Source organism: Pseudorca crassidens, chromosome 6, assembly GCF_039906515.1.
Source record: "Pseudorca crassidens isolate mPseCra1 chromosome 6, mPseCra1.hap1, whole genome shotgun sequence".
In the NCBI taxonomy this organism is placed as follows: domain Eukaryota; kingdom Metazoa; phylum Chordata; class Mammalia; order Artiodactyla; family Delphinidae; genus Pseudorca; species Pseudorca crassidens.
The window spans coordinates 59,777,825-59,790,755 of NC_090301.1; the positions used below are offsets into that span (position 1 = coordinate 59,777,825).

Sequence of the window (12,931 nt, forward strand, 5' to 3'; positions counted from 1 at the left end):
ATTCTGTGTTAAGTACATCAATTTTTTGACTGCCCTGTAACTCTGAAGGGTATCCTTTTTTTTTTTTTTTTTTTTTTTTTTACACGCAGGCTCAGCGGCCATGGCTCACGGACCCAGCCGCTCCGTGGCATGTGGGATCTTCCCGGACCGGGGCACGAACCCGCGTCCCCTGCATCGGCAGGCGGACTCCCAACCACTGCGCCACCAGGGAGGCCCAGAGGGGTATCCTATTTTTAATCATGCATATTTAACTCACTTCCTTATTAGTAGCTCAAGAAGTTAATTGTCTCACCGCATATTTATTGTTTTGGATACATGTTGGGTTAACATCAAGGAACTGGTCCTTTAAGTGTGTACACCCTGAAACATTTTTACAAAACAAGTAGTTTTACAATTTCTATTTTAGGCCTATAGGCAACACTTGCCATTAAGTCTGGTAGTGCCTGGGTTTATTTCATAAGCTGGAATTTAGTCCTGAAATTTACGAAGTGCTCCAAGTCCTTTAGAAAATAAAAGTTTAATGGAACATAATCTCTGAATTTGTCAAGACATTAGGGCGTATGTGCAGCCTTAAGGATTTACTACCAAGCAGGAAGGCAAAATACTAAGACAAATGTGTTTTTCTTCCTAACAAACAGCAAAGACAAGCTCTATTACCTTGAGAGCACTTCCTTGGAATCGGTGTTAGACACAGCACAACAAGATCAGGCAAGCTGGCTGCTGGAAGGTTCAGTGAGAATGGACTCGCATTAGCATCTGATAACTCACTCCGGGAGGCCAGCCCTGTTTCAGCAGAGAGCCAGTCTGTACTACACTGTGGCCCTGTCTTGCCTCCGCCCAAACCCAGAATTACATGCAACAAAACTAAATACAGTACTCGGATGCCCCAGGCAGGATGCTAAACAAACTCTGATCAGATCCTAACAAAGAGTGTGACCTAAGCGTAGACAAGTAGTAAGAGATTACAAACTACCACTCTAGACTTGGCACCTTTCAGGTTTTATTGGCTTGATAAATGGGTTCAGAAGATGTTTCCAAATGACAGCAAGGTCTGAAAATAACGGGGTGAAATGAGAATGAACCAAAGAATCAGACAGACAAAAACAAAGACGGGGAAAGATAAAGCAACATGACAGAAACATGCCTACCCTCCAAATTTTACAAACAAATATGCAACGCTTAAAAACATCTTTGTTGTATAGACAGAGGGTTTTAAAAAAAAAAGCACATTTTACTTTGGGGAGAGAACCAGTAAGAGACCATTTTCCAAAAATTTGGCTAAAAATCGCCAGACAACTTTATAGAGACTGATGAAAAGATGAATAAAGTGATGACCAAGGCCAAGCTCAGCCCTATTCTCTGATCCCATGAAATGGCTGAACAGCACTGTTAAACTTGCCATTTCGAATACCAAGTGCATTTCCTGCTTTTTCTATTCTAGCACTGCCCTCTTGTGGTAAAATGACAACATTGCAACCAACAGCATTCCACTTCAGGCAACCAACTTTTCTTTCCAAGTAGTAATAAAAAAGCACGGAAGCCCTGCTCCTTGCCAAGCTTCGTACTAAGTGCTTTATCTACATTAACTAATTTAAGGCAGGAACTAGTATCTCTAACCTACACGTGCTCTAACTTGCTCACAGTCACTCAGCAATTAAGTGGCTCTGAGGATTTCGAAAGAGGTCTGATTTAAACCATTGTGCACTGCATTAAGTAAATAGTAACACTTTAAATAAGCATCTGTTATAGAAATATAAAACTTTTAATGAATTAATAAAGCATCCCATTCCCTATTTTGCAGTATAAACTTCTATTTGCTCTGCAACCATCAGAAATTCTTCTTTCACATGACTGGGGAACTGTTATACTTTTTTGGTGTAAAGATTAGTTTAAAACTTTATTTTTAGGATTTAAATAGTTACCATGCCAAAGAGGCTCCTCACTTATAAAATCTGCAGAGAAAAGAAGGACCCTGTCTCTCTGGCCCCTCCCCCCACACACACAGTTGGGTATTGTCTGAGATAGTGTGGTTTTTAAAACTATTTATTGTTTTTAAGCTTCATATTTGTTTTATAACTTGTTCCAGTGCTCACTCCTAACCTGAAATCCACTTAAACATGAAAAAGTCCACCCATAGTATTGATATTATTCATTCCAGTGGGAATGTAAAGCCTCTGGCTTTCAGCCCGTTAAGTTAATTAGGCACCGGAGACAGGCAGCTTCTTGAGCACTCGAGTTCAGCTGTGGGCATCTGAAGGCCTGCGCGTCCTGCTCAGGCTTAGGTAAGAAACCGAGGGTGGGGACAGGTCTCGCTGGGAACTGGAGGATATATCCCCAGCAGAATCTGTGCTACACGAGCACGTGAGCCAGGCTGGGACACTCGGGGATAGTGAGGCGGTCCGTGGGCAGGGCCCCTTGCTGGGCATTCTCAGTTTCAGGGGGTAAGACAATGCACGGCCAGGCAGGAAAACGGCTGGGCAGCTGGGAGAGGGGCCTCTGACAGCCACACAGGGACACAGGGGCAGGAGCACTTCCCAAGTAGGTTTTGTTTTACGGAGTAGTGGGATCAATATAAATTACAGGAAGACATTTCCAAGGACGGTCTCTAATAAAAGTTCGCCATAATAACAGGAATGGAATAATCCATGTACTTCCCAGAGTTCTTAGCACACCCCTGGTTTCAAGGCTGTAACGCAAGAAACGAAAGCACCGTGGCACCAGCTCCTCGGGGAGGGTCTCGGGTAGGTACGGCCCACGTCCCTCTCCTCATCCGGAGGCTTTTGTCTCTCCCCTACCCCGGTCCGCGCTCGAGGCCTTGGACTGGGGAGACTCAGGTGAAGAGAAGGCGGGGAAGCAGAGCGTAGGCCTAACTGCGTGAGAGGCAGAGAAGCTGGTCCCAGCCAGCGCGCGGCAGGCTCCTGTACCCCAGGGTGCCGGTCCCGAGCCAGGAGCGGACACAGGGCGGGGCAGCATCAGCGCGCCAGGTCGTGCCTCCCCGGCTGGCACACGTTGTGTTTCTAAACTGACTGGGCGGGCTGACCCCAAACAAGACCAGGAGGCGAGCCATCTGGCTGCCCGCAGCCCCATGGCTTTTCCCCTCCGCCCTCCCATGCCAGGAAAGGGCCTGAAGATTATATTACTACCTACCGGCGTGTTTCTGTTTTCCTCCTTCTCCCAAATGCGGAATCAAGGGCTTTCTTTGTTATAACGTTGGGCATCGGCGTGACCCCAGGGTATGAAGAAGGCGCCACACACCGCCGTGACCACCATGCGTGCGTACTGGCAGCGCCTGGGAGCAAGCGCCCTTTGTACCCGTAGCCTCCTCCCCAAGCAGATGGTCCCTCGTGTGGCCAACCTCAGCGTGGCTCGGGCAGAGCACCGGATTGGGTAAGGAAGTCAGGTGACTTCCAGCTCTATGGGCTACCACTGTGTCCTCCTGAGTGGGCAACTCATTCACCTGTGACCTAAGCAAGATGCAACACAGCTGGGTCGACCTAACAGAGCGGCTCAAACAAAAGAGTGCAAGTGAAATGCTTTGCATATGATGAGATTTAATACTACTCTGCTCGTAGTGTATGGCTAATGAGAAATAAGGGTGACCCTCCACGGGAGGTCCAAAGAATTCAAGAAGAACCTGCCAAACCAATCATACAGAGAGCAAGAAGTGAGTTTTCTTACTCTGGTGAGCAGAAAAGTATAGAGGAATGATGGGAAGGGAAAAAAAGTAATATACTGAAACAGGCAGGAAAGTAACATGAATTTATGAGGCAAATAAGATACTTCTGCTCTGTGTATTCTTGAAGTTATAGTTATATCTTCCTATCATACATAAGAAATAGGGTGATTTTTTTTCAGAAGACATTCCCCCCAAATCAAAAGTACCTAATAAATGTGTGCCATAAAAGTACTGTACCAGGATCTGTGAAGGGTTTTCTTCCTCATGTGTTTCTTATTTCAATCAGTGGCATCACCGCCCACCTCATCATCCAAGTCAGGCTCCTCCTTTTCTCTCAACCCCCTACACATCCCATCAACACCTCTCCCACCCTCTAACCTAGAAACCCTTTGAAGGGATGGGCCACACTCATTTCACTGTGCGCGTCCAGGCCTGAAAGGTGGTGTAGGAGGGCCCACATGCCAGGGGCAGCCCAGCAGAGGGTGAGAAGCGGGCCTTCCCCAGCAGCACGCCTCAGGGGGGCTTGGAGGTGAGGCGTGGAGCTCTGAGTTCTGAGCTGGAATCGGAAATGCAGGAGGGTGGCTGCAGGAGCTGCAGGGGAAAAGCCGCTTCTCTGCACACTCGTCACTGCTGAACTGCTCAGCCCTCACTTTATCCCTTCCCCTTCCCACCCTCCGGATGGCACCTGTACAACCCTGAGGGTCAAGAACGTGAGCCCTAGGATCACAAAGAACTGGCTCTGACACCTAATGGCTGTGTAACCTGTAAAATGAGACTAATAATAGCACTGAATGGGGAAGGCGATGCAGGGAGTAGCCAGTGAAATAAAACTTGTAAAGTGCTTTGCACAAAGCTGCCTCTAGTGGGCGCCCTGTTACCATTAGCCATTCCTGCCCTTATCTCACCATCCCGGCTCAGCTAAAACCCTACTGAGGAGCCGCAACTCAGAGATGAGGTTGGCAGTTCATCACCACCATCTCCTCTGACTTCTGACTCTCAGATGAGAAGAGAGGCATGCAGGGCAGGGTGAGACTTGAGGAAAGGAAATGGAGGGGCAGGCTAGCAAGAAACTGCCCTAACCACTTTTGAAGATTTGACTCTTTGCTGTTACCTCATTTCTTTCCTTAATTCTCTCTTAGTCTCTTTTAACTTTTCTTCTTTTTCTTTTACTGCCCCCTGCCCACCTTTTTTCGTGTGTGAACAGCAGGAAGAACATGAAATTTGGAGTGTGTCAGATGTGAATTCAATTCTTTTTTTTTTCTTGCCTGCATTTTATAAAACTAAAATGAGTTTATTTTGCTAAGTCAAGCAGTAAAAAGAAGGAAATACTTCTCTTTTATAGCCATGTACCTCTAAAGCCACTGTCCAGGAATTTTCCAGCACTGACATTTTTGGTCCGCAGAGACCAAAAATAGGCAGATAAAGTTAGTCCCAGCAAAGATTCCACAATGTAACCAAACTTTCTTTACATACACAGGGGGAAAACAAACCCACAGATTTAATACAAATTTTTTAAAATGTGGCCTCATAAAACTGTCATTCAGTCATCAGTAAGGACTCTGCTTTACCTACTTAGTGGCGGACATTAACAACTCCTCTGGGCAGACAACGGTCAACGTAGTAATTAGCCAGAAAACTGTGACGACTTGCAGTGGGTTCTTTTTCCTACAAAAACATTAATACTGCTGCATGAGGTTTCATATGATGCATGGCGACTTACTAAGTGAAAGAAATTGGAAAAAAACCTTGAAATCGGGAAGTAAACAAAATTAGAGAGTTGCTCACATTCCAACAGGTATTTGTTAAGCATCTAGGAGGTATCCAAAATGTTTCTATAAGCCACAGAAATTTATCTTCCTTTACCAAACACAGAATTATTGTAAAACCCAGTAAGCTTCATTTTGAAACGTCGAGTGAATTCAATTCTTAATTTAGCCACGTACGTATGTGTGGCCCCAGGAAAGTTATACCTAAGGTCTCTGAGCCTCGTTTTCAAGCCCCTATAAAATAGGACGTGAATAACTAAAGATAAAGACAGTTAATATCCACGGAACCCCTCACACAGTGTGACACGTGAAGGCACTTAGCAATGCTGTTGCTGGTCTCTAGGAATTCCAGGTCTTTTCTTGCTTCTCCTCCCATGGCCCATTGCCCAATCTCATTTTGCTCCCCATGATAGGGGTATAGGATGGTTAATTTTGTGTGTCAACTTGGCTAAACTACGGTAATCAGTTGTTCAGTCAAACAGTCTATATTTTGCTATAAAAGTATTTTTTTAGATGTGATTAACATTTGCAATCAGTAGACTTTAAGTAAAGCAGATTACCTGCCATAATGTGGGTGGGCCTCATCTAATCAGTTGAAGGCCTTGAGAGCACATAGGTCTCCCTTGAGGTTTCCCAAAGAAGAAATTCTGCTTCCACAATGCAACATAGAAATTCTGCCTGAGTTTCCAGCTTTTAGACTCAAGACTGCAGCATCAACTTTCACCTGAAACTCCAGCCTGCCAGTTGCCCTGAAGATTTCAAACTTGGCAGTCCCCACAATCACATAAACCAATTCCTTAAAAGAAATATCTGTCTCTATCTATCTATTTATCTATCCATCCATCTATCCATCTATCTATCTTCCTACCTATCTTTCTATCTATCTATCTTTCTATCTATCTATCTCCTGTTGGCATTGCTTGGCATCCTGTTGGCACCCTGTTGGCAAACCCTCACTTACATAGGGTGCTACTCTGATTGGCTAACCCATAGACCTGATGTGGCCACATCACTAGCGGGCAGAGACCAGAGTCCATTACAAGGCTAGAGCGGCTAGAAATGGGTTTTTTTTGTTTCTCCCCTTTGAGCAACTTGCCACGAGAGAAGATTCAGCCATCTCACTCATCCTCCTTAGCTTCTTCCCTCCGTGTGGCTGGAACCCTGTCTTGCCCATCAGAGCTGGCTAGAAGGCTAGGATCACTGTCTGTCTCAGGCTACTCTTGGGAGGGCTGGAGGATGTAGAGGTCAATGTGTTTCTTAGTGACTCTCCAAATCAATTCAGAAAACTCTGGTTGGACATTATGGCTGGACTCTGTGAAGTACACAGAGGAGGCAATAAGCCAGCTTTGGTATAAAACTAATTCCTAACAAAGTAAGAGAAGAGCAAGCCCAGCTCAGGAAACTTCTCTGCATTGGGGCTGAGGTCAAAACCACAGCTAAAATCTGGGGGCTTCCCTGGTGGCACGGTGGTTGAGAGTCCGCCTGCCGATGAAGGGGACACGGGTTCGTGCCCCGGTCCGGGAAGATCCCACATGCCGCGGAGCGGCTGGGCCAGTGAGCCATGGCCGCTGAGCCTGCGCGTCCGGAGCCTATGCTCCGCAACGGGAGAGACCACAACAGTGAGAGGCCCGCGTACCGCAAAAAAAAAAAACACAGCTAAAATCTAAAGTTAAAAATTTACTAAAATTTTTTAAAAACCCACAGCTAATAACAAAGTGTTGCTCAGCTATTCTTGGCTGGCACCCCATGGTGAGAGATAATTGGTCCAGGGTAACACTCCAGCAGCCCCTGGCCAAATACTATTCTAATACCATCAAAATCTCACGCCAGCTTTTAACATCTGAGGTGTCAGCACGTCACTGCTGATGTTGTTTATCATCCCTTAGGAACATCTGCTCTGCTTTTTAAAATTCTTTCCTCATCTCTCTTGCTTATATTTCTTGCCTTCTCACCTTTCTCCTCCTTAATTTGCATCTTCCTTCCCTTTCCTCTCTTTCCTCACCTTTCTCTTTTCAACTTTCCACCCACACCATCATTACTCATTCAGGACCATGCAGAGGAGGAAGGAAAATCATCCTCTTCTAGGTCCTGTCCCCTCTGCACATCCACGGAGGTGCGACCGGGTGAAGGGAAGCATCAGGGGCAGCTGTGAGCCACGAGAGCCGGAGGGGACCCAACCAGGACAGCAGTCTGCGGGGAAAAGGTGTGCAGAGAGGCAGGACATGGGGTGACCTGAAAGGATGAGAAGTAGCCAAGAGAAGGAAATCACACGCTTCATCATGTTTCTTCAGAGTCAGATAGTACAGAGTGTTGGCTAAGAGCGTATGTTCAGGTGCCTAAGTCTTTGGGTTTTAATCTTGGTTCCCCTAATTTCTAGATATGTTACTTGGAGCAAGTTAGTTAATCCCTTGAGGCCTCAGTTTCCTCATCTGTAAAATGAAGCAGTAATGTGACCTACCTCATAGGGTTATTGTGAGGCTTAAAGGAGTAAACACCTATTAAGTGCTTAGAACACTGCCTAGCACATAACAAATATCCAAGAATTGCTAGCTGTCCTCGGTCCGCTGGGAAACGGAGGCAGCTTACAAGAATCAAAACCCACCTCCCCCGTTGGGCTGCTCTGAAATCCAAGAGGAAACTGGCCCTGTGAGAGAGGGGAGAGGGACAGTACCACTGAGGCTAGCGGGCACAGATTCCGGGCAGTTTCTCATGGAACTTTTGATGCACTGGTGCATAGAAAAGGTACACTATTGGTTAAGTAGAACTTGGGCACTGGCCTGAGGTCCTAAGCCTCCATGACAATGGGTGGAACACAGGCACCTATACTCCAAACTTCACATGTCCACTTACCAACCATCCGCTTGTTAGATGGTAACTGCCCACGACTCCAACACACACACAAGTTCCTACAAAATTTACACCTCAAGTTGAGGCCGTCATGATGTTTCTCACATTCGAAGTGTGCCACATCTGGAGAAGGCTCAGAAGCACTGTCTTAAACATGGTACTTGGCTGGAGGTTATTTGTCCCTTTAACTGATTCTTTGATGTTTCTTGATATTTCTTTCTGATTCTGTAGTTAGCCAATTCTCTTCCTTCAGTTTTTATCTGAATCCTGAATATGTGAATATAAACTTGGAACATTCTCATACTGAAGCTTGGCGGTAGCCTCTAGAGGGGTGTCCTTTTGAGATGAGAGGATCTTGGCTCTAAGTAGGAAGGTCCCGCACATTTAGGCCACATGGAATAATGACGGAGCAAAAGTCACTGCAGATATGAAAGGAGACTCTGGGTACAATTTTCTTTTTTTTTTTTTTGCGGTACGCGGGCCTCTCGCTGTTGTGGCCTCTCCCGTTGCGGAGCACAGGCTCCGGACGCGCAGGCTCAGCGGCCATGGCTCACGGGCCCAGCCGCTCCTCGGCATGTGGGATCTTCCCGGACCGGGGCACGAACCCGTGTCCCCTGCATCGGCAGGCGGACTCTCAACCACTGCGCCACCAGGGAAGCCCAGGGTCCAATTTTAAATTCACAAATATTATGGGATGGAGGGCAAGAAGAATATGAGTTTTATCTACTAGGATGCCAAGCTCCTCAGAGGTGACTGATTAGGATAAAGGAAGCCTGTGCTGCACGTTAGGGAAAAAAGTATTACTGGCCCTCCCACATTTGACAAGTTGAGGTAGAGAAAAAGTGAGGGATATTTGGGGGACTGCACCAACCACATTTCCCCTGCATTGCTGGAGCTCTTTAAAGGCCGACAAGGGGATCACTTCTAGGACGGAGAAAAGTCAGGAAACCAGACGGAGGAGGCTCTAAGGACAAACCTCGGAAGACTTGCTTCTCCTTCCCCTTTGCTCACATCTCACGTTATGTAACTGAAGTTTCTCACTGCAACGGACTTGTTGCATTTTCCAAATAGAGAGCAAGCTCCTGGAGAACAGCCCATATGCTCCTGCATTTCATGTTCCCACACCCAGCGCCACACTCAAATCATGGAAGACATTCACTATATATGTTTCTTGAGTAACTTAATAAAGGAACTCAACACATACTTGCTGAACTCCTTACTGTGGGAAAGAGGAAGTGGCTTGGAAAATGTAATTTTGATGGCATCCAAGACAGAGGGATAATGTATCGTTTAAAAGTAATAACTCTTACTTTAAGACAAAAAAAAGAATAAGGTATCTTACCTGGTGACTGCTGGTCTCAGAAACTTTAACATCCAAAGACCCTGCCAGGACAGCATACCAGTTGGTTCCAATATCACCCTGGCGAAATACTGGAAAAGAAACAGCCATGTAAGTAGACCAAATGTAAGTTGGTTTTAGCACGTAACCTGATAGTTTCTCACTGGTTATTGTGAGCCTAACTTGGACCTAGATGAGCTTACCAACCTTCCTCTATCTGTTCCCACCAGAACATGCCAAAATTTTCTCTCCCTCTTCTATCAACAAAGCTATATCCTATTTATTCAACGTTCCATGAAGTAGAACTCTATTAAACAGAACTCTTTCATATTTACAGAGCAGCAATAAGGGATGATAACCCTAAATGCTATAAGATCCTTTGAATGTAAGAAGAATTGACTGGTATTCTCTGTAATTTATCTTAAATATACTTCACTGTATCGTGATTCTTGGAAAATTATTACTCTAGATGGGGTGCGTGTTAATAAGACTATGGGACTCAACAAAACTAGCTCACCACCCCAATTTCCCAAATCTATTTATATTAAAAGCAACATGCTTTCTAGAATAGAATGTCTCCTTTTAAGCTAACCAATGGCTGATTAAGAAAAATAAAATCTGTTTTAAAATTTTTCACTACTGTATTTTCATTGTCCATTTTCTTGTTTATTTTATAAAGTCACTGCTTTTAGGCATTACGAGTTAACTACTCTCTGGAAATGATTCTCATCAAACTTCTGAACTTAATTTTGCTTTACTTTTGTAATCTCAGAGAGAAAACATTTAGTTATTTAAAGAGAACCTTAGTTCTCATATCCATGTTAAGACCAGTAGTTTGGAAAGTCATTCTGAAACACTGGTTCAAAAATCTCATAGAGACCCAACTATCCTTTTAAATATCCTAGCTAAATAGCTAGATGGAATGATCTGATATTTTAAAATTCTTCTCACAGAGTCAGAAGTCAAGTGGCTCAATGAAAACTCACATGACAACTCAGTGGGACAGTTAAGTTCTGACAAGGCTAGTGCTCAGTGCGTAAGAGGAAGCTTCTGGGAGCCATAATTAATGACGACGAGCTGTTCTAAGCTCTCTGACTGAGACATGCCGTGGAAAGGCAAGAACAACAATAGCATCCTACCAAGTGCAATGATAAGCTTAAGATGGGGGATGGCTGAGTTTACAGCTGGCCTCTCGAGTAACTCTAGCCTTTGTAAGGGACTTATTTTAGAGTTAGGGCTTTGCCTTTCATGAACTTCTTGGCCCCCAAAGACATTATCATCTGCCAATCGAATTCACATTACACATCACAGAAGATTCATTGAAAATGGCCTTAAGAAATAGAAAACAGAGTCTCAGCTCTAAAAGAAGGAAGTTCCCGCTATCAGTAAGAATAAAAATATTGGTTTGAAAACCGTATGTGTGGATGATTTTTTTTAATAGAAGTATGACTATGTTTTTGCATGTGTGCATATGGGAAAACATCTTGAAGAACACACACAAAATGTGAATATCAATCTCTGGATTTGGGGATTGTAGGTGATTTTTATTTTGTCTTCTAAATTTTCTACAATGATGTTGTGACAGATCCTGATAGGTTCCCACTCAGAATCATGCCCTCCCTTCCTCCTGTTTAACTGAACATGGATTTGATACAAGTTCCCACCCTACTCTAATGGGTCGAATTCTAAGAATGTATTTCTTCCCTAGCTCCACTGGGGTAACCATGATTGGCCTAAATCAGCCCTGGTGATTCCATGATCTCTGCCAGTGATTGGTTTAAAGATGGGCACATGATGCAATTCTGGCCAATGAAACAATACAGGAAGTCTGCTGGGGGATTCTGAAAAAGAGACAAGAAATAGTCCTTCGGCAGGAATGTCGTGTAGCAGCACACAATGCCTCCAACTGCTGTAGTTAGTTGTATCAGAACTATTTGGGACAAATCTGAGTACAAATGCCAACACCTGAGGATGCAGAGCAAAAACAAATAAACCAACAAAAAAGATGGGAGGAACCTGGGACCTTAATAATGTCATTGAGCCACTCAATCAACCAACCCTGAAGCCATCCTTCCTCAGGACTGCTTATACATGAGTAATTGATTTTCCCCCTTTGCATGAGTTATTACTCAAGCCAGCTGGATGGGAGTTTTCTGTTACTGCAGTATAAAGCATCCCAACAAATAGAATAGCACTACTTTCTTAATAAGAAAATACTTGGTTTTTTTTTAATGCAGCTGTTACCCTATCATTTTACTCTCCCTACCCCTTTGGTCACATCTGGAATAGACGTTATCACTGAGGTTAATTTGAAACATTGCTATTGTAAAATCAGCTATGCTTTAAGTTTTTAAATTACTATTATCATTAGTTAAGAGACCTTTTGTCTTGTTTAATATCCTGCTGGCTCCCATATTTCTTGGGTTACAGAAAATAATTATATTTTAGAATTTCTAAGGATACTGCTGAATGTATAAATCAGTACATCCTTCCAGCTCCATCTGGAAAGTAGGCTGCCCTGGAAGAACCATTTACGTGCTGTGGATGAAGGAGTTAAGGAAGTGCCTACATGGAACTGAATAAATAAAGGAGAGGGAAATGTCAACCTCGTATCTTTGACTGAAGCTCAAATATTTGGCACACAGATACCCCATTTGCTATCCATCCCCACAGGGTAACCACAGATGAGCACAAACTTATACATGAAAACACACCACTGGAGTTGCATTTCTTACATGTTATTCCTTTTTCCAGATTCTCATAATAACCACATAAACAAATCTGATGAAGGAGATTTGGGTGAAATTTCTCAAAAGCTTTAACTTCTTTCAGCCGCGTGAAGATTATATCCACATCTTCACTGGATCGTTCTAATGGTCTATAAAGGGGAGAAAAGGCACAAGGCTAGATCAGAAAGAACTTACTTGAGTCAACATGCATTATTCTAACTATATTTAAAATTTTGCAAATATACCAATTGCAAATATTTTACTGCAAATATTTATCCCCCTATAACCATTGTAACTATTTCCAGGCCTTCGTCAACTGTTCACCTTAAATCACAAATACTGCAGATGGTGTGATATTGTGATTTACAATAAAAAAATATAAAATAGTAAGAAATAAGAAATTGTTCACTGTTCCTGGCACAGAGCTCCTAAAACTCTTGTAATTTCTTATATGAGAGCCACATGGGGCCTCTTCAGTTATAATATTTGGCCTCTTGTCCTCAGTTCCTGAAATGCTTAAGAGCCGTAAAAGTGAAATGGGTGTCAAGCCCCTTTCCACCACAACCAAGTTTAT

General features: G+C 44.0%; 1 protein-coding gene across 4 annotated transcripts in view; it reads right to left on the reverse strand.

Moving 5' to 3' along the window:
- RAPGEF4 (Rap guanine nucleotide exchange factor 4) overlaps window positions 1-12,931 on the reverse strand; it is a 316,664-nt gene that overhangs the window by 246,870 nt on the left and 56,863 nt on the right. For all 4 annotated transcript variants that reach the window (XM_067741524.1, XM_067741521.1, XM_067741523.1 and 1 more), the window contains exons 2-3: window positions 12,364-12,506; window positions 9,632-9,720 (exon numbers count right to left, since the gene is read on the reverse strand). In XM_067741524.1, coding sequence (XP_067597625.1) covers window positions 9,632-9,720; window positions 12,364-12,506 — 232 coding nt within the window. The remainder of the gene's footprint in view (window positions 1-9,631; window positions 9,721-12,363; window positions 12,507-12,931) is intronic.